Source organism: Quercus robur, chromosome 1 (assembly GCF_932294415.1).
Source record: "Quercus robur chromosome 1, dhQueRobu3.1, whole genome shotgun sequence".
Lineage (NCBI taxonomy): Eukaryota > Viridiplantae > Streptophyta > Magnoliopsida > Fagales > Fagaceae > Quercus > Quercus robur.
In genome coordinates this window covers 4,988,774-5,015,838 of record NC_065534.1, presented here as the reverse complement: position 1 = coordinate 5,015,838, position 27,065 = coordinate 4,988,774, and the positions used below count along the sequence as shown (strand labels likewise).

At 32.7% G+C, this 27,065-nt stretch overlaps 3 protein-coding genes and 1 long non-coding RNA gene across 6 annotated transcripts in view; 1 reads left to right on the top strand and 3 right to left on the bottom strand.

Moving 5' to 3' along the window:
• Positions 1–27,065, bottom strand: part of LOC126717221 (phenylacetaldehyde reductase-like) — a 75,842-nt gene that overhangs the window by 15,150 nt on the left and 33,627 nt on the right. The window contains exon 7 of one of the 3 annotated variants that reach the window (XM_050418689.1): positions 26,266–26,730. The exons of 1 other annotated variant lie outside the window; for it this stretch is intronic. In XM_050418689.1, the coding sequence (XP_050274646.1) occupies positions 26,623–26,730 (108 nt within the window). In that variant the 3' untranslated portion in view covers positions 26,266–26,622. Of the gene's footprint in view, positions 1–26,265; positions 26,768–27,065 lie in introns of those variants that run through there. One more of the 3 variants, XM_050418707.1, reaches the window with a different exon arrangement.
• On the bottom strand, positions 1,933–21,976 carry LOC126717243 (uncharacterized). The gene is made up of 3 exons (XR_007652478.1): positions 21,787–21,976; positions 19,942–20,521; positions 1,933–2,224 (listed from the first exon to the last, which is right to left on the bottom strand). It is a non-coding gene; the product is annotated as an uncharacterized LOC126717243 (long non-coding RNA).
• On the bottom strand, positions 14,759–15,616 carry LOC126717240 (uncharacterized). The gene is made up of 3 exons (XM_050418751.1): positions 15,465–15,616; positions 15,312–15,383; positions 14,759–15,221 (listed from the first exon to the last, which is right to left on the bottom strand). Exons 1-3 carry the CDS (start codon positions 15,549–15,551, stop codon positions 14,979–14,981), a joined length of 402 nt encoding a protein of 133 aa, XP_050274708.1. The 5' UTR covers positions 15,552–15,616; the 3' UTR covers positions 14,759–14,978.
• LOC126717239 (uncharacterized) lies at positions 15,628–16,505 on the top strand. Its single transcript, XM_050418736.1, has 3 exons — positions 15,628–15,799; positions 15,881–15,952; positions 16,043–16,505. The coding sequence occupies exons 1-3, from the start codon at positions 15,713–15,715 to the stop codon at positions 16,283–16,285; spliced, it is 402 nt and encodes a 133-aa protein (XP_050274693.1). The 5' UTR covers positions 15,628–15,712; the 3' UTR covers positions 16,286–16,505.

The following is a 27,065-nucleotide window of genomic DNA, read 5'->3' as shown; positions in this document are numbered from 1 at the left end:
GAAGAAATTTATCATACAATGTATCCTAAGCAAACACAAACGCACCCAATATCATAATAATTCTAACAATATCAGCCTATATTACAAACTTCCTGGCTATCTTCAGCAATGTCTTTTTGATAGCAATAGCATTAATCTAAAACAGTATAGTATTAAACACTGTAATATTACATTAAACATAGTCACAAGGTTATACCTATGTTAATTGGTAACCATTAAAACAGTATAGTATCATGTTAAACATTCAAAAGCCACAAAGTTTCAAGTAATCTGGAAAAAAAAAAAAGGGTTGCTAGTAATCATTCACAAGGATGTATGGTCATCTAAAAGCTTCTGGTGCTTATTTGGGATAGTATTATCCGTTTGCATCGATGGAGGAGGATGATTGTTATAGAAATCCAATTGCAATGCAGGATTTGAAGTGTTGTCGTTTCGGTATCCACTCAGTTCAGTTGGAGAAAATGGCAAATTCATCCAACGAGGAGTTCCATTATTGCCACCCAATTCACATGCCTCAGGTGGACTAAAGCAAATTGGTTGGTCAATCTACTGAGGAAGACTTCCATGATTGCCAACCATTGCACTTTCAAAAAAGGATGTCTCTCTAGGATAAGAAAACTGGAATTACATTGGTTGTCCAACAAATTGAGGAAAGGTTCCATAATTGCCATCCATTGCTTGAAACTGATTAGGGAAGCTAACCATATTATTTGCAAGAGATGGTAAATTATTGCCGAACAAATCTTTATAATCCTGGCCATATATTCTTGAATCAAACAATGCACCATTATTTGCAAAAGGAGCTACATTATTGCTGGACAAATCTTCATAATCCTGGCCAGCACCATTAAAATTCTCCATCAGCTCTCTTCTATCATCTTCAAGTAAAGAAATGGAACTAGCATCCTTTGAATGATCCTCATCTTCATTAGGGGTGTGCATGGGTCGGGTTGAGGGGATTTTTTGACCCAACCCATCATGGTGGGTCAAAAAAATTCAACCCAAACCAACCCAACCCACATGGGTCGGGTTAGGTCAAGTTGAACCCATGGATTTGACAAATTTATTATTATTATTATTATTAAATTGAGTAAAAAAAATATAAATATTAATATATTAAAAAAAACCTAAAGATTAATATATATTATTATCAATGTAACTCCTTAAAGGCAAACAACATTAATGACTAAACAACAATAGTAATTTATTAGGATTTGTGTGAATTAATTGGTTTTCATATAGGATAGGAAGAACTGGTTATTTTAAAAAATTTATTAATTATATAATATTATATATATATATATATATATATTAAATTAGTATTAGTAGGAGAAACTGAGGAAGCGCTGCTCTACAGCTAGTTTTTTTTTTTTTTTAAATTATATATATAAGTGCCCTACAGCTGATTTAAAAAATATATATTAAATATATAATATATATTAAATATGGGTGGGTCAGGTCGGGTTTGGCGGGTTTGTAATTTTATGACCCAAACCTAACCCGACCCGCTATAAAAAAAATTTTGTAACCCAACCCAACCCACCAAGTCTTAAAAACTAACCCAACCCGGCGGGTCGAGTCGGGTCGGGTTTGGTGGGTCAGTGGGTTTTCTGCACACTCCTAATCTTCATTACAAATTCTATCTTTCTTGCTGTAAATCCTACACAAAACACATCCAACTAGATGACACAAAATTCAACAATAGTGTCATATTACAATAGAATGAATTAATATATGCCAACAATGATGTTTGAGAAAAAATATGGAAGCTTAAACAAAATTCATATAACTGTTGTAAAATAGCAGAAGCTCAAATTACCAAGATTGATTGTGAAAATATTTTAGGCTTGTGAAAGATCTCCAAACTAACAATAGGAATGAAGAAAATTAATCCAAAAGCAAATAGACACAAAACACCAAGAATTTACGTGGTTCGGCAATAGCCTACATCCACGGGTGACAACGAACAAATTTCACTATGACAAATTTGAGATGATACAAATTGGTGTAGAGATACTCTCATAAACCCAAATCCCAAATACACCCAAATAACTCTTTCTCACAAATACAAAACCAAAGAACCAAATATGAATCAAAGACCCAAAGGTTCACAAATACCAAATACGAATACAGAATGTCAAATACCAATTGCGCACAAACCAAAAAGAGAGCCACAAATCAAATCCAAAAGTTGCAATGCACCAAGAGAGAGCAAATCACCAAACTGCAAAACTAAAACCAAGCGTCAACAAAACCTCTCTCACAATTTCAAATTGCAACCCATAAATATCAAATAACCAAACCAAGAGAAAGCCTTTTTCTCACACACACTCTCTTCTCTCTCTCTCTCTCTCTCTCTCTCTCTCTCTCTCTCTCTCTCTCTCTCTCTCTCTCTCTCTCTCTCTCTCTCTCTCTCTCTCTCTCTCTCTAATTTTCTGTAGTAGCACTATGCTTATATAGGAGACTTGAGTCAGCTAGTATATCCAAAACCATGAAGGACTAGACTTCTTTTCCACACACAAAAGGAGAATCACTCATATTCCAAAAGGAATTCCAAATCAAGTAATAGACAAGACTTCTAATAGAGCTTGATAACTTCAAACAACAGTAACCTAAAAGGAATAAAATTATTTTCTTATCCAAATCTGAGAAATTATACAATCCTCTGGTGGACCACATCACTTGTCCACCATTCCACTAAAAAACTTCCACTTGTTTAAAATTACTGAGTTAGTAAATAGTTTCTGTTTTAAAAAAATTTATAAATTAGCAATTTTAAATAGGTGGAAGTCTTTTAGTGGAATGGTGGATCACATCACTTATCCACCATGAGGACCTTATAATTTCTCTCCAAATCCAACAAGGAGTCGAACTCCTAATTCAAGCCATATTCTACAATAACAACTTAAGAATATAAAAGCTAAAAGAAAATGATGACATGAACATACCCTCATATCATTTTCATTCCTTTTAGTTGGAGCAGGAGCATTAATTTTATATTCATGCATAATCCATCCAATCTTCTCACCCTATGGGGGCTTTCCTCTCATGAAATTAAGGGTCTTTTTGAATCCAATTATAACTCCCTTCTCTTTTATTTGGACGTCAACTCCATTGGCCTTCCAATATCCATCACTGGCTGCTCAATTTGGTCGGCTTCCATTTTGATACTTTCGATTTCTTGGAGTGAAAAAATACCATACTTTTTCAACATAATCTATGTTTTGTTCTTTCAATCAAAAAACATTACGTTTAAGGTTCAAACTTAAGTACAATTCTTTAAGTATTGTATTGACCAATAAATAATAAACAATGTAATATTTTAGAGTAAATACATTTTTGGTCCCTACATTTTGGGCCATTTCTCGATTTGATCCCTAAACTGATTTTGCTCCTAGGTCAGTCCCTGACTTTTTAAAATTGTTTTTAAAATGGTCCCCACTGTCAACCCAATTACAGAAAAAGCTGAGGTGGCAAACAGCGTGTCCTACTTGCTGACATGGATATTAAAATATTACTAAAAAAAACTTATTTAGCATTTTTGAAATACCACATCAGATTTAAATTAATAAAAAATTAAAACAAAAATCCAGGTCAGAAGTTTTTAAATAAATAAATAAATAAACATTAATTTAATTAAATTAAGGAAAAACAAAGAAGCTTTTTCAGTTTAAAAAATTGAGTTCCTATCCCCCAAAAAAAAAAAAATTAATCTATTTTTTTTTAAAATCTTAAATCTTTTTTTTTTTTTTTTTTTCAGAAGAACATGTTTTTTGTGTTCTTCCTCAAGTATGATTCATATTCTTAGCAAATTAATATTTAGTTTCTTATCATTTTCTATATCTTTCTTGTACTTTTTTTAATTCCTTTCATTATTTTTTCTAAACATGTTCTTGTTCTTTGTGTTCTTCCCCATAATCAATCTCTAGAGCAAAGAACCAAACCCCAAACCCATATCTCCAACAATCAAATCCATAAACCCAAGCAACCAGCAAAGCACCACCACCAAATCAAATCTTCCTAAATCTTCCAAAATTTCCCAACAACCAACAAAGCCTCACGGGAGGGGTTGGCATCACGGCCCGTCCAGGTGCTACAACGTATGTACCACAAGAGGGTGATCGACCACTACGACAGGCCCTGCAACGTTGGATTTTTGGACAAGAACATTCTGATGGTGGGCACGGGCCTCATCGGTGCACCCGCCTGTGGCGATGTCATGAAGCTCCAAATTAAGGTCGATGAGGTGACTTGGAAGATCTTCGATGCTCGCTTCAAGACCTTCGGTTGTGGCTCTGCTATCGCTTCCTCGTCTGTAGGTTCATGCGCTGATTTTTGTTTGGTTGCTCAGAAAATTTGATTGAATTTTTTTTTTTGGGTTTTTGGGTTTTTGTGCTTTATATGTTTATTACTTGAATTTGATTTTTGAGTAAGTTGAGGAAAATTGTTAATCAAAATTAGAAACTCAAGGTTTCAAATTTTATGTTTATTGTTTAAAGTTTTGAAATTTATTGGGAAATAATTGATTTCATCTTGTTTTATAATCTATGAATTAATGTGTTATAATTAAATTAATGTTTATTTATTTATTTATTTAAAATTTCTGACCTGGATTTATGTTTTATTTTTTTTTAATTTAAATCTGACGTGGCATTTCAAAAATGCTAAATAAGTTTTTTTAATAATATTTTAATATCCATGTCAGCAAGTAGGACACGCTGTTTGCCACCTCAACTTTTTTCGTAACTGGGTTAACTATAGGGACCATTTTAAAAACGATTTAAAAAGTCAAGGACTGACCTAGAAGCAAAATCAGTTTAGGGACCAAATCGAGAAATGGCCCAAAATGTAGGGACCAAAAGTGTATTTACGCCTAATATTTTCCAATAGCAATTAAATTCAATGCAATTGTATTTTTTAATATAATTAGAGAATCCAATGTACTTAAGAATTACTCTAGCCCTGTATGTATAAATTTCAAGGGAAATGTTAACAAATATCCTAAGGATGTTGATTTAAGAACTATTTTTAGAAACATTTTATGGGAAAATTATAAAGCAATTAAATTTTCTGTTAACTTTTTATATTTCTCATAAAAGTGGTGTTAAAACTTTCTTAATATGGTTTATCAATATCTTTGCACTCTCTATAATTTTAATTGTTAGTGGACAAATTCTACAAAATTTTGGTTGATGAGCTTGTACAGTTGACTTTTGGTGCCCAATAAATTTAAATAAATACCATTATTAGCAAAACATCAATTCCGCCAATACTACAAATATTACATCTACATGAGAAACTGATTTTAACAATCAATTTGATAACAAAATAGGAGTACTGGCAAAGTGGATATTGCAAGCATGTAGACCAACTGAACCTGTATGTAATACAAGTTGATGATGCCAAAAAATCAACAGTAAGCTACACGGTCCTCACGTACTCGAAACCACACCTGTACAACACAAAAAGAGAAGATCTCGTAGAGAGCACCAGTGTGGTGCCGGCCAAATACCCTCCGAATGTCAAGTTAGAATTTCTCACAATTCTAGAGTACTAGAGTGGGTAAATTATGCGTACCTTAGCTAATGAGGGTATTGGGGCTTTTATAGTAGAGAAAGGTTGACCTCTCTTTCCTTGGCTTAGAAGTCTTTTCCATATAGGAATCCTTATGAGCGTATTTTTCGGAATCCTTTCCTTATAGGAGTCTTTTTGATCATCACTGGGAGTAAGGCACAAGAAAATTTCCCATACGTATACATGGAGAACAAGTTAGGGTTACGTCAGAACCGTTAGCCTAGTTCCTCCCTTCATTACGACGGTGTCAGCTTTCAACCCCCGTCAAAAGATAATCTCGTCAACTTTATAGACCTCTGGTTCATCAGGTGTTGATAGACACAAGGCCGACGGGTTTATTCAAGGTGTCACTCTACGCCTTGCCATGGGTAAGTCCCAATATTACAAAATTACCTTTATCAGCTGCCCCTTACTCCATAACCTCGACAGCTAAAGTTGACGGGTTGTGGAGTTTAGTTTTTTATTTTTATTTATTTAATTGTATTTATTCAGGGATAAGAAAGAGGCATTTATGGATGTTCCCTCGAGCACCGTGCATTAATTTCTTGAACACGTGTCACATTCCAACTTGATCCGCTTCTAGACGAAGGTGTCACTTCATCTTCCATGCACCCTTTAATTCTATATATATCTCAGTTTTTTTTTTTTTTTTTCATTCTCCCCATTTTATTGCCGATCCAGAGAGAGAGAGCTTACTGTTCGAAGAACTTTGTTCTTGTCTTCTTTCTTCTTCCGTTTGTTGAGTCCATCACTTTTTCCAGAGACCGTTTACTTGGTAAGTCTTCTCTTATCTATCATTTTATTATTGCACTCTATTTGGTAGTGTAGCTTTTTAGTGAGGTCGTCAACTTAGGTGCATAGAATAACTCCGCCGCTTATAGGTAAAAAATGTCTAGGGAAGCGATTAGTGAGCAGTCGTCAATCCGTGAAGGAGCGAGTTACGACGAAGTCTTCCAAACAAGACAAGAGCCCGAGGAGGGCCATTCTTGGTCGTCAGAAAGAGAGACGTCGGCCCGTTCTCCTGACGAGGACGGGGATTATATAGGAAAGGAAGATGAGGAAGAGATAGACGAGGGAGAAGTTGATGGTGAGGAAAAGATCAAAGATGACGGGGTAATGAAGGGTGATGGGGACGAAGATGACGCGGATGGTTGGACCCCAAAGGTTGGAAGTTCTGTAAACCCGCACGTTCGTCCATTCATACTTCCTCAAATGTGGACTGTCAATGATTTCCTTTCGAAGATGACGTCCAAGATTTTCAAGCATTTAAGGGACTGTTTCCAAATCCTAGATCACATACCAATCCATCTTCCTGGGAAGTTCGAGAAGTGCTATTCTAGGGAGACGGAGGATACTAGTATATATGACGCCACGCTGGCAGTGGGGTTGAGGTTACCACTGACAGCATTACACCGTTAGCTAGCTAACTTTCTCGGTCTATTCGTCAGCCATATCTCTCCCCTAATGCTTGGAGGATTTTCATAGGATCGGAGATCTTGTGGGGTCGTCTAAGTAAAAGGAACCGTCAACTTATGCTAGAGGAGTTTTTCTGGTGCTACCGTCCCCAACATATCGCCTCTTCTCAAGGGATTTACCACTTTGCTGCTCAGAAAAAAGTACTAAGACTTGTATCAGACATGCCCAATTCTAACAAAAACTGGAAGGGTAGATACTTTTTTGTTAAAGGGACGAATTGGGTATGCCATCCAGAAGAGTGGGGCACAATGCCCTACGGCTTTGATAACACTTGGGGCATAGTTAAGGAGTCAGGTTTTATACCGTCATCTTTTCTTGCAAAATTTTCAATTTTCTTGCAAGTGTTCTAATGTCGTCGTCTTTTCTTGTTTTAGCTAGTGTCCGCCCAACCATTACCGGTGAGCAAGAGGCCTTCATCCAACGGGTTCTTAAAATCCCTTTTGAAAAGCGCAAGTGCAGGGATTTGATTACCCTTGATACACTACACGCGTATTATGGTGGTCCAGTGCCAACCTTGGCAGCTCGTAAACTTAACTTTTATTCTCGTCGTCATGAGTATCTCTTATTTACCCCCGTCACTTCATTCCTTTTACTTTTTAGGCATCTCCTAATTTATATCCGTCACTTAATGTATGTAGAAATGGAGGTTGCTAGGTTGAGGGCACAGGTGCGCGCATCCGCTACCTAGCAGAAGAAAAAAGAAGAGAATAAGGTGAAGGGGGATGGAGCATCTTCGTTAGCTCCAAAAGTCGTCGGGAAGGGTGTGCTCAAGAGAAAACCCGACGAAAAGGATGATCGTCCACCTAAGAAGCCTACTGTTATCGTTGGGGACAAATCCTCAAAAAAGCTAACGTCCCCCAAGACTGGCCATGGAGTGGGTAAGGGTCTGATGACATCGTTGGGCCCTGTTGCTCAAGGACCAAACCGTCGTCTTCTTATGCACAAAGACTATGCCATCGAGATGGTGGGATCCATCATTAGAGATAAGGATATAGATCTTTGTGTTGAGGAGGGGACTGATGAGTTAGGGGCATCAGGTCTCTTTGATCTTACTCGGGTACATTTTCCTTTGTGTTTATCTTTCTTACACACTTGTCTAGTAGCTGATAGCTATTGTGCCTTGTAGGCGTTGGTGCGTATAAAAGCTTTGCAAGATAGGGGCGTCGCTAAAGAAGAAGTGATTGCACGCTTGCATAAGCGCATAGAGCTCCTGACGGACGAGGAGGAATAATACAAGGGTGTCATTCGCCCTCTTAACGAGGAGGTAAAAAATTTGAAGGGCAAGCTACAGGAGGAGGGTCGTCAGAGAAAGAGTGAGCAAGAAGCAAAGGAGAAAGCAGAGAAAGAGTTAATGACCCTCCTTGAACAAGTGGAGACAGCTGAGCTGATGCTATAAATGAATACAAGGCCTCGCAGCCATTCATAGATTTCTGTGGTGAACACTATGGTGAAGGGTTTGAGGACTGCCTTAAGCAGGTTAAGTCCCTCTACCCTCATCTGGATTTTTCGAAGGTTACTATGGATGAGCCTTTGCCGTCTACTCCTGATGACGACACTGTCCACGAGGAAACTGATGATTCCATTGAGTCTAACCCAAAGGATGGTAATGTTGTTCTCGCCCAGCCAGTCACAGATGCCCTCGTCTCCTCTTTAATCAAAAAACATTACGTTTAAGGTTCAAACTTAATTACAATTCTTTAAGTATTATACTAACCGCTAAATAATAAACAATGTAATATTTTCCAATAGCAATTGAATTCAATGCAATTGTATTTTTGATTATAATTAGAGAACCTAATATACTTAAGAATTACTCTACCCTCATATGTATAAATTTCAAGGAAAATGTTAACAAATATCTTAAGGATATTGATTTAAAAACTATTTTTAGAAACATTTTATGGGAAAATTATAAAGCAATTAAATTTTTTGTTAGCTTTTTATATTTCCCATAAAGTGATGTTAAAACTTTCCTAATATAGTTTATTAATATCTTTACACTCTCTATAATTTTAATTGTTAGTAGACAAATTCTACAAAATTTTGGTTGATGAGCTTGTAGTATTGACTTTTGGTGCTCAATAAATTTAAATAAATACCATTATTAGCAAAGCATCAATTCCGCCAATACAACTACAAATATTACATCTACATGGCCGTTTGCATGGCATGAGAAACCGACTTTAACAATCAATTTCATAACAAAATAGGAGTACTAGCAAAGTGGATATTACAAGCATGTAAACCAACTGAACATGTATGTAATACAAGTAAACTAATCTAATCCTATGATTAATCTAAGGTTCTCTAGTAATCCTAAGAAATTCTTAGGCAGATTACTTTATATTTTCTCTCTTTCAATTATCAAACTCTCAACAACTTTAACAACAATAAAGGATTGTGTAGAGTAACATATTCTTTTCACTTAAAAAAAATCTCTTGCTTTTAATTTAATTTATTATATTTAGTTTTTAACTTGGTTGATATACGTGTATTACAATACCACTATACTACTACTGCCACAGTAGGTTGTAACTTTAAGAGCTTTAGGCTTCATCAAGTCTCTTTTTTAATGTTTTAATGTTTTAATAATATTTTATATTAGATTTAAATTTGAAAACAGTGGTTTTCTATTTAGTTACTTTTTTTGAATTATCTATATATTTTTTTTTTAGTTTTTTCAGTAATGATCTTAGTAAATTAACTAATTTTTATAATAAGTAAATCAACCATGATATTGTTATTCCAAAAAAAAAAAAAAACTACCATAATATTGCTATATACTTATATATTTGTTTATTTATTATATTTGCTTAAAATTTAATATTTTCTTATTTATTTTATGAAAACTATAATATGAAAATTTCGGTTTCGGTTGGCTAGATAAAAAAAAACCGACCGAACCGAACCGATTACAGCCCTAGTTCTTAAAAAGACAAAAACAAAAACAATTGTATATAGGAACTTGATTTGGACTCATTATTATACTCAGCACTTTTCATAATTTCAATTAAGTACAAATATATATTTCATATCGAAACAAAAATAATCAATTCATAGTTACAAACAATTAAAGTAAGAGATTAATATAATTACATAAAGTTTAGATATCTAATTTGATTCTTTAAAATTTAGATATCTAAAGTTGCATACATGTCTATTGCTTTTGATTGCTTTTAAATAATATGTACAATTCAAATTTTTTGTTCTCTATTTTTCAAAGTATTTAAATTTGGGTTCGTAGTAGAAACCTAGACTAGAGTTTAAAATTGAAATGTCTAAGAGATGGAGGAGAAAGAAGATAGGTGGAGGTTTAGGGTTTGAGACTATAGTACCAATGTACAAAGACATTAGTTAGTTTTTTTTTTTTTTTTAAATATATATTATTTCGTATAAAATATTAAGATATAAGACCCACCATCAATTGAAAATTTATGAAATAAAAAAGAAAAGAAAGTTAGGATAAGCTTTCCATGAATAGTAGTGACACGCTTAAATCTGAGACTTGATAAAAGTTTCTTTTTAAAACCATAATGATGTAGCAATGAGTCAATGATGTGTAACCTTTTTACCTTTTCTTTTTCAGAGCTATTTTAGGGACTGCATTTGGTTTTTTTTTCTTTTTACTAGAGTGGGCAAACAGGTTAAGCATATTTAATAGAGTTTTGTTTACCTCTGCAGGAAACTTTTTTTGGGTGGAGTCAGGAGGAGTCCAATCCGTTAGTGTGCAACATAGGCCCAGTCTGAGATTTACTTAAGTAGGAATACTTAGACCCAACGGAAACCCAGCACACTTAAGCCTTTTTCCCTCGAGCTACTGCAGCCCAAACTCTATCAAACCCACACACAAAGCCCAACTGGCATTAAAAGCCCCATTTAATTAAAAACCTTAAACCCACTCCACTCAGATTCCCTCTAACACCACTCGGCCCATCAGTTTTTCCAAAACCTTCAAATAAAATAAAACCAGCTCACATGAATCCCAATTCAACCCCAAAATTTACCAACAATCCAAAGGCTAAAAAAACCCCCAAGTCATTCTCTCTCAATTACTCAGAAGTTTTCACAGCCCAAGCAAACCCACTAGGCAGTATCATACATACACCCATTTGTCCACCGCCTCCCTCCTAATATATAACAACACAAACACAAGCACAAACAAGCAATACGCTCTCTGCTCTCTCTTTTTCATAGTCGTCCGTTTGTTTGGCTTGCGTCGCTCCGTTTCTATCGGATCCACTCTTCGCAAAGCAAATTGCAAGTAAGCTCTCTCTCTCTCTCTCGATTCGATTTTCTGTAATTTAGGGGTATTGATTTTGCTTTGATTAGTTTAGATTGAATTCCATGTTACATTTGTTAATTTCGTATATATGGAATTCTGTGATTCTTTGCCTTTTAAGGCTCTGATTATTTGGCGGTTGTTAGTTTATGCCATGGTTAGGGTTACGGGTTACGGTTCTGACTTATATTCTGAGAGATTTTTTTTTTTTTTTTTTTTTTTTTTTTATGTGTGGTTCGCTCTCTTTTTCTCTGGTTTATTCATTCGTATGGCTTCCTTGTAATTGATTTGGCTATTGCTATGGCTATGGCTATGTAGAGCGCGAGTTGGTTGCCTATGGTTTTTCTTCTTGTTTGGCTTGTTTGCCTATGTGTGGTTTGCTCTCTTTTTCTCTGGTTTATTCATTCGTATGGCTTCCTTGTAATTGATTTGGCTATTGCTATGGCTATGGCTATGTAGAGCGCGAGTTGGTTGCCTATGGTTTTTCTTCTTGTTTGGCTTGTTTGGTTTGTGGATCCTTTGTGTGCTTGGTATTTTGATTTGGGTTTTGTGGTTTCAAGTTAATGATGGTATATTTCAAGTATCGAACACCCATAGTAATTAGTTGAACTAATTAATTTTTTTCATTTGGGATATTAATTAACCAATTATTAATTGAAAAAAGCAACTAATAAACAATAATTAATAATTTAATTAACCAATATATTATAAAAGACAAACAAATTAAATTATGTTAGGCTAAACAACAATTAATAATTTTATAATTAATGAAATAACAGTATAACAAATTATAGTTTATAAAAGACAAACAAATTAATGAATTAACTAAACAACAATACATTTGGGAAAAATTCCTGGAGCCGTCACTAGAAAAAATTATACTTGCTAAGGAGAAAAATCCCTGGAGCCGCCACTCTCTTGAGAGCTCTTCATTCATGGCCTTCTTAGATTCAACCAAGGCCTTGACTTTCTTTGAAACAGCCTTGTGAGATTCTGTCAATGCCTTACCTTCTCTAAAACTTCATTCACCATTTTCAAGATTTCTTGCTGTCATATTCACCAATCTCAATCAATGGCTCTAATACCAAATGTTAGAAATTCGGTGGTTCCTAATGAAGATGGATAGGAATTGTAGGGAAATTGACTTAAATCGAGGTAGAGAAATATTGAGAGAGGGAGAGAGAGATGCACTAAGAAATTGGTTTATTCTTCAATTGATATCTAATGTTGAATTACAATCATGTATTTGTAGGAAACTAGCTCTAATGTCATTGGCCCACATGTCTCAAGATAATTGGCTAGTTAATTCAACATGTGCTTTATGAATTAAGTTATTTGTTAAATGAGCTACATGTGCTCAAATCCTAACTAACTCACTATAATCTCAACCAACTAGCTAACTACTTTACTAAAGTGATTACATCAATTATTTCATATTCCTAAAAAAAAGGAGTCGATGGCTCTAGCTACAGTGGTGTTGGTTTATTCAACTTTTGTCATTTGTAGTAAACCAAAATGGTGAGTTTGGGTGAGAATTTTTTTTTTTAATATTAAAAAAATTATTGATTATTATTGGTGGAGAAAAAATAATTTTAGTGGTGGGTTTAAATTAGAATCATTAATAACTTACCCTTGAAGATTTGTTGTAAAAGTATTGTAAAAATATTATAGGCTAAACACACAAAAAGTGGCAAATATTATATTTGCAAAAAAAATGGTAAATATTGTGTGTCTATAATATAAATTTACATCATAATTACAATGTAAATATAGAGATATTGTGAAAATGTTGTGTCACATTTGTCAATTCCTTATGGGTCAAACTAAAATAAAATAAAATAATAAAATATCAGATCAAGATATAGCACAACTAAAAAATAAAGGTATTGTATTGTGAAAATGTCGTGATATTTTGTTGTTATCACAGTATTTTCACGACTATTGAGGTGTAAGCTCCTTATAGGTCAAAATAAGATAATAAAATATTAGATTGAGATCCACTACAGTTGAGAATAGAGGTATTGTAAAAATGTGGTGATATTTTGTTATGTTCCTAGACTTTTTTTTTGTTTTGTTTAGTCAAATTTGATAAGCCAAAATTTACTTTTTCAAGCACAGTTTTCTTTGGCTGATTTTGTTTGTTTGTTTTTATTTCTTTACACACTGTTTAAAATTTAAAGTTAAAAAAAAAAAATGACAATTTCACACCAAAAGTAAGAAATAAAATTGAGTCCTTTAAGTTTGGGGTAATTTCATTCCTCCCTAAACTTTAAAAACGAAGAAGTACCCTAACTTTTCCTCTCTTAGTTAAACTATTTTGAAATCTTATGATTCTTAAAATGTTCCATTGTAAAATATCTAAAATACCCGTACTAAATTTAATATCCCAAAAAAAATTTCCGTGTATTTTGAGTTTTATGTGGTAGTCATACTTGGAACATTGATTTTCCTAGGTTAAATATTCTAGACTTAAAATTTTATCTAATGGAAACTTCAATGACACATGCCATTTGTTATCCTTTTATATATATATATATATATATATATATATATATATATATATATATATATATCTTCTTACTTAAAAGGATGTTCATTAAAAATTAAGTAAGCTGATATCGTGGCTAGACTCATAAAATGTAAGATAATAAAAAATGAAGTACGAATAACAAAATCTTTATTGTGGATAATTGCACGTATTTGATGAAAACCTTCAATTGTAGTATATGATATCATTCATTGTACAAATTGAAATATTGTGACAATGTCTTAGCAAAGATGATATTCATTTTCACTCTTAGAAGCTTTTAGTGAGTTAATGTTGCCTTTAGCAAATAAGTTCCAAACTATCATGACAAATAAATACTCATATATTAAAATAGTTAATCTAAGTTTAAATACATGGTTTCTTTCTTCTTCAAATAGTAGTTCTATCATAATTTTCTCACGTGCCGCCCAAACTAGTAAATAGTAAAAAAGTTAAAATGGTGTAATTTGTTAGTGTTATCATTGATTTATTCATGATATTAACATAATTTTCTATATGACTATAATATATTGAATTATTGTATTTATCTCCCAAAAATATATATATATATATATGGCAAAGAATCTGAATTACCATATATGACAATAATATGTTAAATCATTGTATTTATCTCCAAATATATATATGGAAAAGAATCCGAATTATATCGTTCGTATACTTATGGTATGATATGTGTACTGTAATTAACGAACTATAAGTGTTACCATGCTTGACCAAACAAGTTTTGTGGTACTGTTGTTATGGTATTTAGGATCCAAGTATGATAATGCTAGCATGATCTCTTTTGTTCAGAAAATAATCTTATGCTAGATCTTCAACTGTCCGCAAAACCATGTTTGCTCTTGCCAATCCTTTAATTCGTTTATTTTACAGTAGTTGTGTGTATGAAATGGAGAGGATTGCATTCACTATCAATCTACAATCATAAAATTAACAATATTGGTTGCAAGTCATTCAAAGTTCAAACCAGCCAAAAAACTATTACATGTACAGATAAAACAAGCAAATTATTATAGCCACAACAGTCGATTAAGATCCAACAATCTAAATCCCACACCACCCAACCATTACGCAAACTAAACTTTCCCTAACAATTCTTGGTTATATCGTCCACACGCCGGGTCCAGGAAGCACATACCGTTGAGAATTGGGGCCTAATAGTTTACAAGACATGGGCCACAAACTACTATTAGGATGGACAAAATCCTTGAACATGGAACCTTCAAAGGTTTTCAGAGTGTACTCAGTACTGTTGGGCTTGGCCTCGAATTGAATAAAATACTTTATTCCACTACTGGGAATCAACTGGATCTTCACAAGTCTCACAAATTCAAAATTTGTACCCTACACCAATTGTTCATAATCAAAGAATTAATAAAGAGTCATAAAGCATATATAGATGGACATTAAGAAGAAGAAGAAGAAGAAATAAACCTTAATTTTGTTGTAGCGCTCTAACAACGACTGTCCATTGAGAGAAAATTCATTTCGTTCCTGTTCACGAAGCTGAGAAACAAGCAGATTTAATTGAAAACCTTCTCATAAAAAAGAAAAGAGACTCACTCACTCACACAATGTAGCACATACCTGTGTCTCGGGGATCCATTTCCAACATGGGTAAAATGCAAGGGGGCAGACAGGGGCAAGGGTGGACGGGGGGACAAGGGTGGACATAGGGGGTTGAGGGCAATAGTCACGGTTTGTTGTGTCACAGTTTGAGAACGCTTTTGTTTTTTTGATGGATAAAGGCAAATCTGATCCCAATATCCATCAAAAAAACAAAAGCGTTCTCAAACTGTGACACAACAAACCGTGACTATTGCCCTCAACCCCCTATGTCCACCCTTGTCCCCCCGTCCACCCTTGCCCCTGTCTGCCCCCTTGCATTTTACCCATGTTGGAAATGGATCCCCGAGACACAGGTATGTGCTACATTGTGTGAGTGAGTGAGTCTCTTTTCTTTTTTATGAGAAGGTTTTCAATTAAATCTGCTTGTTTCTCAGCTTCGTGAACAGGAACGAAATGAATTTTCTCTCAATGGACAGTCGTTGTTAGAGCGCTACAACAAAATTAAGGTTTATTTCTTCTTCTTCTTCTTCTTAATGTCCATCTATATATGCTTTATGACTCTTTATTAATTCTTTGATTATGAACAATTGGTGTAGGGTACAAATTTTGAATTTGTGAGACTTGTGAAGATCCAGTTGATTCCCAGTAGTGGAATAAAGTATTTTATTCAATTCGAGGCCAAGCCCAACAGTACTGAGTACACTCTGAAAACCTTTGAAGGTTCCATGTTCAAGGATTTTGTCCATCCTAATAGTAGTTTGTGGCCCATGTCTTGTAAACTATTAGGCCCCAATTCTCAACGGTATGTGCTTCCTGGACCCGGCGTGTGGACGATATAACCAAGAATTGTTAGGGAAAGTTTAGTTTGCGTAATGGTTGGGTGGTGTGGGATTTAGATTGTTGGATCTTAATCGACTGTTGTGGCTATAATAATTTGCTTGTTTTATCTGTACATGTAATAGTTTTTTGGCTGGTTTGAACTTTGAATGACTTGCAACCAATATTGTTAATTTTATGATTGTAGATTGATAGTGAATGCAATCCTCTCCATTTCATACACACAACTACTGTAAAATAAACGAATTAAAGGATTGGCAAGAGCAAACATGGTTTTGCGGACAGTTGAAGATCTAGCATAAGATTATTTTCTGAACAAAAGAGATCATGCTAGCATTATCATACTTGGATCCTAAATACCATAACAACAGTACCACAAAACTTGTTTGGTCAAGCATGGTAACACTTATAGTTCGTTAATTACAGTACACATATCATACCATAAGTATACGAACGATATAATTCGGATTCTTTTCCATATATATATTTGGAGATAAATACAATGATTTAACATATTATTGTCATATATGGTAATTCAGATTCTTTGCCATATATATATATATATATTTTTGGGAGATAAATACAATAATTCAATATATTATAGTCATATAGAAAATTATGTTAATATCATGAATAAATCAATGATAACACTAACAAATTACACCATTTTAACTTTTTTACTATTTACTAGTTTGGGCGGCACGTGAGAAAATTATGATAGAACTACTATTTGAAGAAGAAAGAAACCATGTATTTAAACTTAGATTAACTATTTTAATATATGAGTATTTATTTGTCATGATAGTTTGGAACTTATTTGCTAAAGGCAACATTAACTCACTAAAAGCTTCTAAGAGTGAAAATGAATATCATCTTTGCTAAGACATTGTCACAATATTTCAATTTGTACAATGAATGATATCATATACTACAATTGAAGGTTTTCATCAAATACGTGCAATTATCCACAATAAAGATTTTGTTATTCGTACTTCATTTTTTATTATCTTACATTTTATGAGTCTAGCCACGATATCAGCTTACTTAATTTTTAATGAACATCCTTTTAAGTAAGAAGATATATATATATATATATATATATATATATATATATATATATAAAAGGATAACAAATGGCATGTGTCATTGAAGTTTCCATTAGATAAAATTTTAAGTCTAGAATATTTAACCTAGGAAAATCAATGTTCCAAGTATGACTACCACATAAAACTCAAAATACACGGAAATTTTTTTTGGGATATTAAATTTAGTACGGGTATTTTAGATATTTTACAATGGAACATTTTAAGAATCATAAGATTTCAAAATAGTTTAACTAAGAGAGGAAAAGTTAGGGTACTTCTTCGTTTTTAAAGTTTAGGGAGGAATGAAATTACCCCAAACTTAAAGGACTCAATTTTATTTCTTACTTTTGGTGTGAAATTGTCATTTTTTTTTTTTAACTTTAAATTTTAAACAGTGTGTAAAGAAATAAAAACAAACAAACAAAATCAGCCAAAGAAAACTGTGCTTGAAAAAGTAAATTTTGGCTTATCAAATTTGACTAAACAAAACAAAAAAAAAGTCTAGGAACATAACAAAATATCACCACATTTTTACAATACCTCTATTCTCAACTGTAGTGGATCTCAATCTAATATTTTATTATCTTATTTTGACCTATAAGGAGCTTACACCTCAATAGTCGTGAAAATACTGTGATAACAACAAAATATCACGACATTTTCACAATACAATACCTTTATTTTTTAGTTGTGCTATATCTTGATCTGATATTTTATTATTTTATTTTATTTTAGTTTGACCCATAAGGAATTGACAAATGTGACACAACATTTTCACAATATCTCTATATTTACATTGTAATTATGATGTAAATTTATATTATAGACACACAATATTTACCATTTTTTTTGCAAATATAATATTTGCCACTTTTTGTGTGTTTAGCCTATAATATTTTTACAATACTTTTACAACAAATCTTCAAGGGTAAGTTATTAATGATTCTAATTTAAACCCACCACTAAAATTATTTTTTCTCCACCAATAATAATCAATAATTTTTTTAATATTAAAAAAAAAAATTCTCACCCAAACTCACCATTTTGGTTTACTACAAATGACAAAAGTTGAATAAACCAACACCACTGTAGCTAGAGCCATCGACTCCTTTTTTTTAGGAATATGAAATAATTGATGTAATCACTTTAGTAAAGTAGTTAGCTAGTTGGTTGAGATTATAGTGAGTTAGTTAGGATTTGAGCACATGTAGCTCATTTAACAAATAACTTAATTCATAAAGCACATGTTGAATTAACTAGCCAATTATCTTGAGACATGTGGGCCAATGACATTAGAGCTAGTTTCCTACAAATACATGATTGTAATTCAACATTAGATATCAATTGAAGAATAAACCAATTTCTTAGTGCATCTCTCTCTCCCTCTCTCAATATTTCTCTACCTCGATTTAAGTCAATTTCCCTACAATTCCTATCCATCTTCATTAGGAACCACCGAATTTCTAACATTTGGTATTAGAGCCATTGATTGAGATTGGTGAATATGACAGCAAGAAATCTTGAAAATGGTGAATGAAGTTTTAGAGAAGGTAAGGCATTGACAGAATCTCACAAGGCTGTTTCAAAGAAAGTCAAGGCCTTGGTTGAATCTAAGAAGGCCATGAATGAAGAGCTCTCAAGAGAGTGGCGGCTCCAGGGATTTTTCTCCTTAGCAAGTATAATTTTTTCTAGTGACGGCTCCAGGAATTTTTCCCAAATGTATTGTTGTTTAGTTAATTCATTAATTTGTTTGTCTTTTATAAACTATAATTTGTTATACTGTTATTTCATTAATTATAAAATTATTAATTGTTGTTTAGCCTAACATAATTTAATTTGTTTGTCTTTTATAATATATTGGTTAATTAAATTATTAATTATTGTTTATTAGTTGCTTTTTTCAATTAATAATTGGTTAATTAATATCCCAAATGAAAAAAATTAATTAGTTCAACTAATTACTATGGGTGTTCGATACTTGAAATATACCATCATTAACTTGAAACCACAAAACCCAAATCAAAATACCAAGCACACAAAGGATCCACAAACCAAACAAGCCAAACAAGAAGAAAAACCATAGGCAACCAACTCGCGCTCTACATAGCCATAGCCATAGCAATAGCCAAATCAATTACAAGGAAGCCATACGAATGAATAAACCAGAGAAAAAGAGAGCAAACCACACATAGGCAAACAAGCCAAACAAGAAGAAAAACCATAGGCAACCAACTCGCGCTCTACATAGCCATAGCCATAGCAATAGCCAAATCAATTACAAGGAAGCCATACGAATGAATAAACCAGAGAAAAAGAGAGCGAACCACACATAAAAAAAAAAAAAAAAAAAAAAAAATCTCTCAGAATATAAGTCAGAACCGTAACCCGTAACCCTAACCATGGCATAAACTAACAACCGCCAAATAATCAGAGCCTTAAAAGGCAAAGAATCACAGAATTCCATATATACGAAATTAACAAATGTAACATGGAATTCAATCTAAACTAATCAAAGCAAAATCAATACCCCTAAATTACAGAAAATCGAATCGAGAGAGAGAGAGAGAGCTTACTTGCAATTTGCTTTGCGAAGAGTGGATCCGATAGAAACGGAGCGACGCAAGCCAAACAAACGGACGACTATGAAAAAGAGAGAGCAGAGAGCGTATTGCTTGTTTGTGCTTGTGTTTGTGTTGTTATATATTAGGAGGGAGGCGGTGGACAAATGGGTGTATGTATGATACTGCCTAGTGGGTTTGCTTGGGCTGTGAAAACTTCTGAGTAATTGAGAGAGAATGACTTGGGGGTTTTTTTAGCCTTTGGATTGTTGGTAAATTTTGGGGTTGAATTGGGATTCATGTGAGCTGGTTTTATTTTATTTGAAGGTTTTGGAAAAACTGATGGGCCGAGTGGTGTTAGAGGGAATCTGAGTGGAGTGGGTTTAAGGTTTTTAATTAAATGGGGCTTTTAATGCCAGTTGGGCTTTGTGTGTGGGTTTGATAGAGTTTGGGCTGCAGTAGCTCGAGGGAAAAAGGCTTAAGTGTGCTGGGTTTCCGTTGGGTCTAAGTATTCCTACTTAAGTAAATCTCAGACTGGGCCTATGTTGCACACTAACGGATTGGACTCCTCCTGACTCCACCCAAAAAAAGTTTCCTGCAGAGGTAAACAAAACTCTATTAAATATGCTTAACCTGTTTGCCCACTCTAGTAAAAAGAAAAAAAAACCAAATGCAGTCCCTAAAATAGCTCTGAAAAAGAAAAGGTAAAAAGGTTACACATCATTGACTCATTGCTACATCATTATGGTTTTAAAAAGAAACTTTTATCAAGTCTCAGATTTAAGCGTGTCACTACTATTCATGGAAAGCTTATCCTAACTTTCTTTTCTTTTTTATTTCATAAATTTTCAATTGATGGTGGGTCTTATATCTTAATATTTTATACGAAATAATATATATTTAAAAAAAAAAAAAAACTAACTAATGTCTTTGTACATTGGTACTATAGTCTCAAACCCTAAACCTCCACCTATCTTCTTTCTCCTCCATCTCTTAGACATTTCAATTTTAAACTCTAGTCTAGGTTTCTACTACGAACCCAAATTTAAATACTTTGAAAAATAGAGAACAAAAAATTTGAATTGTACATATTATTTAAAAGCAATCAAAAGCAATAGACATGTATGCAACTTTAGATATCTAAATTTTAAAGAATCAAATTAGATATCTAAACTTTATGTAATTATATTAATCTCTTACTTTAATTGTTTGTAACTATGAATTGATTATTTTTGTTTCGATATGAAATATATATTTGTACTTAATTGAAATTATGAAAAGTGCTGAGTATAATAATGAGTCCAAATCAAGTTCCTATATACAATTGTTTTTGTTTTTGTCTTTTTAAGAACTAGGGCTGTAATCGGTTTGGTTCGGTCGGTTTTTTTTTATCTAGCCAACCGAAACTGAAATTTTCGGTTTTTAGAAGTCTCATCCGAAACCGACCGAAATAGTTGAAAAACTGTCGGTTTCGGTTTGTTTCAGTTTCGGTTGGTTTTTCGGTCGGTTTCGGTTCCTTAACATTTATTTTCTAAGAAACCAAACAAAGAAAAAAAACAGACCCAGAAAATAAAAAAGAGAGAATAAATTGAAAAAATAAACAACCAACCACATGGGTTTTTTCAAAACCTTAACTTTCTTTGCACATAAAAATTGAAAAAATAGCATTGATTCAATATTAAACAAACCCAGAATGGCAGATTATAAAAAAGAGAGAAGAAATTGAAAAAATAAACAACCAAGCACATGGGTTTTTTCAAAACCCTAACTTTCTTTGCACAGAAAAATTGAAAAAATAGCATTGATTCAATATTAAACAAACCCAAAATGGCAGAATATAAAAAAGAGAGAGGGGGTCACCGTGAATATGAAAAGATTAGCCGGCGTTGGGAGCCCGGCGTGTGGAGACTAGCGTGTGGAGGCCGTGGAGGCTGGTGCAGGAAGGCCGATGTGTGGAGGCGGCATGTGGAGGCATGGAGCGATGAGAGAAGAGGAGGGGCTGAGGGCTGAACTCTTTGAAAGACAAAAAAATTTTGAGAGAAAGAGTTGAGGAAGGTGGCGGCTGAACTGAAGAAAAGAAAAGAAAAGAATAAAAGAGGGGAGGGGTATTTCCGTCTTTATCTCATGCCCTAGGGTTTTAAAAAATTAAATAGCAAAAAAACACAAGCTCCCACGCGAAGGCTCGAACCTGGGATCACTAGCAAATCTACAACGTAGCATACCACTAAGCCACTAATCAGATACGTAATAGAGTTACATAAATATATATATATTCGGTCAATTCGGTTCGGTTTCGAATGAAAAAATCCAACACCGAAACCAAAACCGAAAATTTCGGTTTTCAAAAAATGAAACCGAAACCAAACCGAAAATTTGGCAACGGTTCGGTCGGTTTCGGTCAGTTTGTTCGGTTCGTCGGTTTTTTGCACACCCCTATTAAGAACAGTCTTTAAATCTTGCCCCCCTTAAATTGAAATTCTGGCTCAGCCACTGGGTTCAAATAACATTTTTTTTTCTTTTTGGAAAAGTAAGTAGAATTTTTATTTACTCTATAAATTACTCAAAGTTGAATTCTTGACTTTATTTTAGTGGTTAATTATTTAATTCAAATATTATTATGCATATAAAGTTTTTCATTTATGAATTTTATTTTATAAGCACCTAATTCTAATTAGTTGCTATCTTATGAATTATCTTGACACTTTTCACAACTTCATTAGTTGATAAATTGTACAAAATTAAACATGCAAAAGTAACCTAGATTAAAATAAGATGTCATATTCAGGTTGACACAACTAACATATGTGGGTTCTTGTCTAATCCATGGAACTCGTTTGCATTTAATTAAATGACATTTACCAATATACTCTTAAAACTCTAAGTATATAACTTATTAGTTGTTGTGGTTTATTTTCTTTGATATATTGTGATTAAGTGTTTGTGATATTGAGATATATTTTAGTTTTGAATAATTATTTGCGATGTAGTTACTCATTAATAATGAATTTTATATTAAAAAAACTTATTTGTTTGGTTTTTCATAATTTAGATCAATTTGGTTAATACGAAAACTCCTTTTTTTTGCTTTGATAAAATCTAATAAATGGATCAACACGACATGAACCCAACATATAAACACGAATTTCTACCCCTTATATTAAAAGCAACTTTCAACATATTTAACATCATGCAAAATATTAAATATTTTAGAGAGTAAAACATGCATGAGTAAACCTACATTAAAAGCAACTTTTAACATATTTAAAAGTTATGCAAAAGTCAAAAATAGAAAATGTAGCATCACTTGAAAATTTATAAACATTGAGTCAAAATTGGTCATAGTATTGCAGTTTAAACTTTAAAATTCTTTATTAATGTGTACATGTTATAATGGTGTCCTTTTTTTCTTTTTCTTTTTTTTTTTAATTGAATTAAAAATTGCGTTTCATTTATTTTTCTCATCCCATGGAATCAAATTCATAGGAGATAATACCAAAAGCCTTATCATTTAGTAGCCCAATTTTTCTAATAGGGAGAAGTTCCAAAATAATTCTTTTTCTTTCTTTTTGTTTTTCCATCCAAGTGAATGAATGCTTTATTTTTTATAATTAAAATGGTTACTTGAAGAATGATTTTTTTTTTTTTCGTTTTTTTCTAGAAGAATTTTTTTTTATACTATAAAAGGAATAAAACACTTAATCAAGCCGTTTTTGTGATGGGGCTCGTAACATAATAAGATACCTCAATTATGAAATTAGTTCAATTACCTTAGATGACACTCTATTAAAGTTTGAAATAGCAACCTAACTATTAAAATAGTTTTGATGATATTTATAAAATATTTTCTAACTTTAACATATGATTTTTAATAAATCAATGAGTAAACTACAAGGATATACACATGTTAGGTAATTAGGGAGAGGAATCCTTTATTCCAAAACTAGTTAGAGATTTCAAACTCACTATCTTATAGAGATCTCATGATGTTTAGGGAAAAAAATACAATAAACTCTTAACAAAGTACAAGCCAACCCTTTTGGCATTACGAGTTGTCTTTAAAACTAATTTTTATTCAATTATATTTAAATTTTGTTTTATTATTATTACGGAAAAAGTTCTTACTCGTTGTGTTATGCACATGACCGCTTTCCATTAGTCATAAATGACAAGGGATGCTCATTTTGATGTGAATTGGAGAATGATTATGTAGCACTTTTATGTTTGGTTTTTAGAAAGACTACATGCTACTTAATAATGATTAATTGATGGTAATTAATTAATCTCCTTGTCAATGTTGCCGTTGGCATTATTAAAATTGTGAATTAAGGCCTCAACTTTCGTTCAAGACATTGTCAACCTTTCTATTTGAAATTGATCCATTCATGATTTAAATTAAATAATTATAAATTTTTGGGTACATATTATATCATGTCATTTGAAATTTAAACAATATTATACTTTGGACATAGTTTGATCTGAAAAATAAAATTTTAAATGTAAAATGGAATTTTCCTTTATAGTAGAGCGGAGAGAATCTTGTTACCAATGTTCCTTCTTAATTTGTCATTCTCTTCCTATTGTTCCATCAATAATTCAATATCAATTCCCTAGTAATTAATTCTATCATTTTGCATCGTTCACAGCCATTGCCATCATTTTTTACCACCATAATCTTTTACATAATATGAGCTATGCTTTTGGGATAGTAAACTAATATCTCTCTCTCTCTCTCTCTCTCTCTCTCTCTCTCTCTCTCTCTGTTGTGAGGACTCTTTCATTTGACAAAATTCATTTTTATCATATCCACAACCTTTTAGGATCCAACTCTAGCTTGTTATTATTATTAGGGTAAATTACATATTTGGTCTCTATCCTTTAAATTATATTTCAATTTAGTCTCTAACTTTTCAATGGCGTATTCATTTTGTCCCTGTCGTTATCTCCTTGTATCCAAAAATTTGTACAACTAAAAGGGAACGTTAAAGGTGAACAAAAAGGAAAACAAAAACATAAATTTGCCTAAAACTTCAATACCAGCTAAAGTTGAACCTTCACTTTCTGGTCCGTTCCAAACAAACAAGAGATAAAAACGTACAAGGAAGATAATACCGAAAGAGAGAGATATTACTAGTAGATTGGCGACTCCATCGACCCTCAAATCGGCAAATCTGTCAACCCTCAGATCCAGTCATTACCATCAGTCATCACCTTCGGTATAATTTCTGGCCACCGTAGTGCTTCACCTTTCTCTCTAGAGGACCAAATGTGAAGCAATCGTGACTATGAGTTAGGGATTTTTGTTGTTTATTGAGGAAATGGATTTTTTGTTATTGATAGACATGAGTTAGGGATTCACTTATTGTTTTTCTTTATTATTTTTTCTAATTTAAAATTATGCTGACAATTTATAAAATAAAATTACAAATGTTGACATGTTAGTCCAGGTGGTAATTGATGTGGCAACAAATTTTTTTTATTTTATTTTTTATTTAATCCGTTTGACACGTCAGACTTTTCCATCTAATAGATAATGGCAGAGATTAAATTAACTTGACATTAAAAGGTTATGGACCAACTTGACACAATTAAAAGGTTAGGGACTAAATTGAAATCTGGTGTAAAGAATAGGGACCATTTATGTAGTTTACTCTTATTATTATTATTATAAATAACATATGAGAAACAAAAAAAAAAAATAATAATAATAATAATATATGTTCTAATAATATAAAACTATCTTCTTCGTCACATTTCTACAAGGCACCTCATTATTTATGAACCAAATTCAACCAACCATAAATTGAAGGAACTAAATTGAACCAAGTTCCATTTCTTAAATTTCATTGATCATATCCGAACTGTTTAATTTACGGGACCAAAATCAAATCTATATCAAATTCCGGTGACCGAAAGTGTAAGTTGCCCTACACTTACAATACAATCTTCTAATGAATTTTAAACTTAATTATAAGGTTTAAGGTGTCTAGCTAATTTCTAATAAGTTTAACCATTCCAGTGGAAATGAAACTAACCTTCAATTAAAATACTGTCCCGGCTTATGCCTTTTTTGTATGCAAAGTACAAGCATATATATATATATATATATATATATATATACACTGTCACAATTAAAATTTTATTTTTCGGATCTAACTATGACCAAAGTATAATATTGTTTAAATTTCAAATGACATGACAGCTTATGTACCCAAAAAATTTATAATTATTTAATTTGAACCAAGAATAGGTCTATTTCAAATAGAAAGGTTGGCAATGTCTTGAATGAAAGTTGAGACACTAATTCACAATCATAATAATGCCAGTGGCAACATTGACAAGGAGATTAATTACCATCATGGCATAGACGATCATTATTAAGTAGTACATAGTCTTTCTCATAATCATTCTCCAATTCACATCAAAATGAGCATCACACAGCTCTTATAATTTTGAAAGTGGTAAATACTTCATGTCTTCATCTAAACAGAAAAGAAATGCATAGCATTTCTTTTTATTGGATAGGAAAAAGTCTGGGACTGAAGTTACTAACCGACATAGTGCATACATAGATATATAGAGAAATACACCATCAAGCTGAAGACTCCTAAAACCAAAACACCAACCAAAGAATGGTTCTAGGCAACATGCCTCACCATTGTTTATTACTTGGCAGGAACTTCAGGGTGCTACCAATACTTAAAAACTGATAAACTTCTTTTCCTTCAAGCTTTCAACAGTTTCCTTGAGGCTCACCTCAAAAGGAATGTATTCAATACCCAAGCTTCTTGTCCTTTCTTTGGACACCTGAAATGTTGGCACAAATGGCTTATCATCTGCACACCTGTTAAAAGTTATTTGGAAAAGAAAAAAGAAAATGTTAATGTTTATGTAGATAAACAACTAAAAATAATAAACAACAAACTGTAAAGAGTAGACTAGTTGGAATTTGGAAACAGGCCCAAATTTTGGTTTTATGAGTTATCTCCAAAGAGTTTGAATTCATGAAACCTATTGTCCAAATGCATACTAAAACTTGGTTAGTATTAAAATACATGTTTGGTTGGGTAAAGGAAGGGACTAAGATGGGTCTCTAGATAAATTCTCATCATTTTTGATCAGATGGAAATTAGTTTCACTGG

Excerpts from the sequence above, each read along its gene's own strand:
- LOC126717240 (XM_050418751.1), bottom strand. The coding sequence starts at position 15,551 with ATGTCCACCCTTGTCCCCCCGTCCACCCTTGCCCCTGTCTGCCCCCTT. Across the intron at positions 15,384-15,464 it reads AATGGATCCCCGAGACACAG|CTTCGTGAACAGGAACGAAA; the intron begins GTATGTGCTACA and ends CTTGTTTCTCAG. Across the intron at positions 15,222-15,311 it reads AGCGCTACAACAAAATTAAG|GGTACAAATTTTGAATTTGT; the intron begins GTTTATTTCTTC and ends CAATTGGTGTAG.
- LOC126717239 (XM_050418736.1), top strand. The coding sequence starts at position 15,713 with ATGTCCACCCTTGTCCCCCCGTCCACCCTTGCCCCTGTCTGCCCCCTT. Across the intron at positions 15,800-15,880 it reads AATGGATCCCCGAGACACAG|CTTCGTGAACAGGAACGAAA; the intron begins GTATGTGCTACA and ends CTTGTTTCTCAG. Across the intron at positions 15,953-16,042 it reads AGCGCTACAACAAAATTAAG|GGTACAAATTTTGAATTTGT; the intron begins GTTTATTTCTTC and ends CAATTGGTGTAG.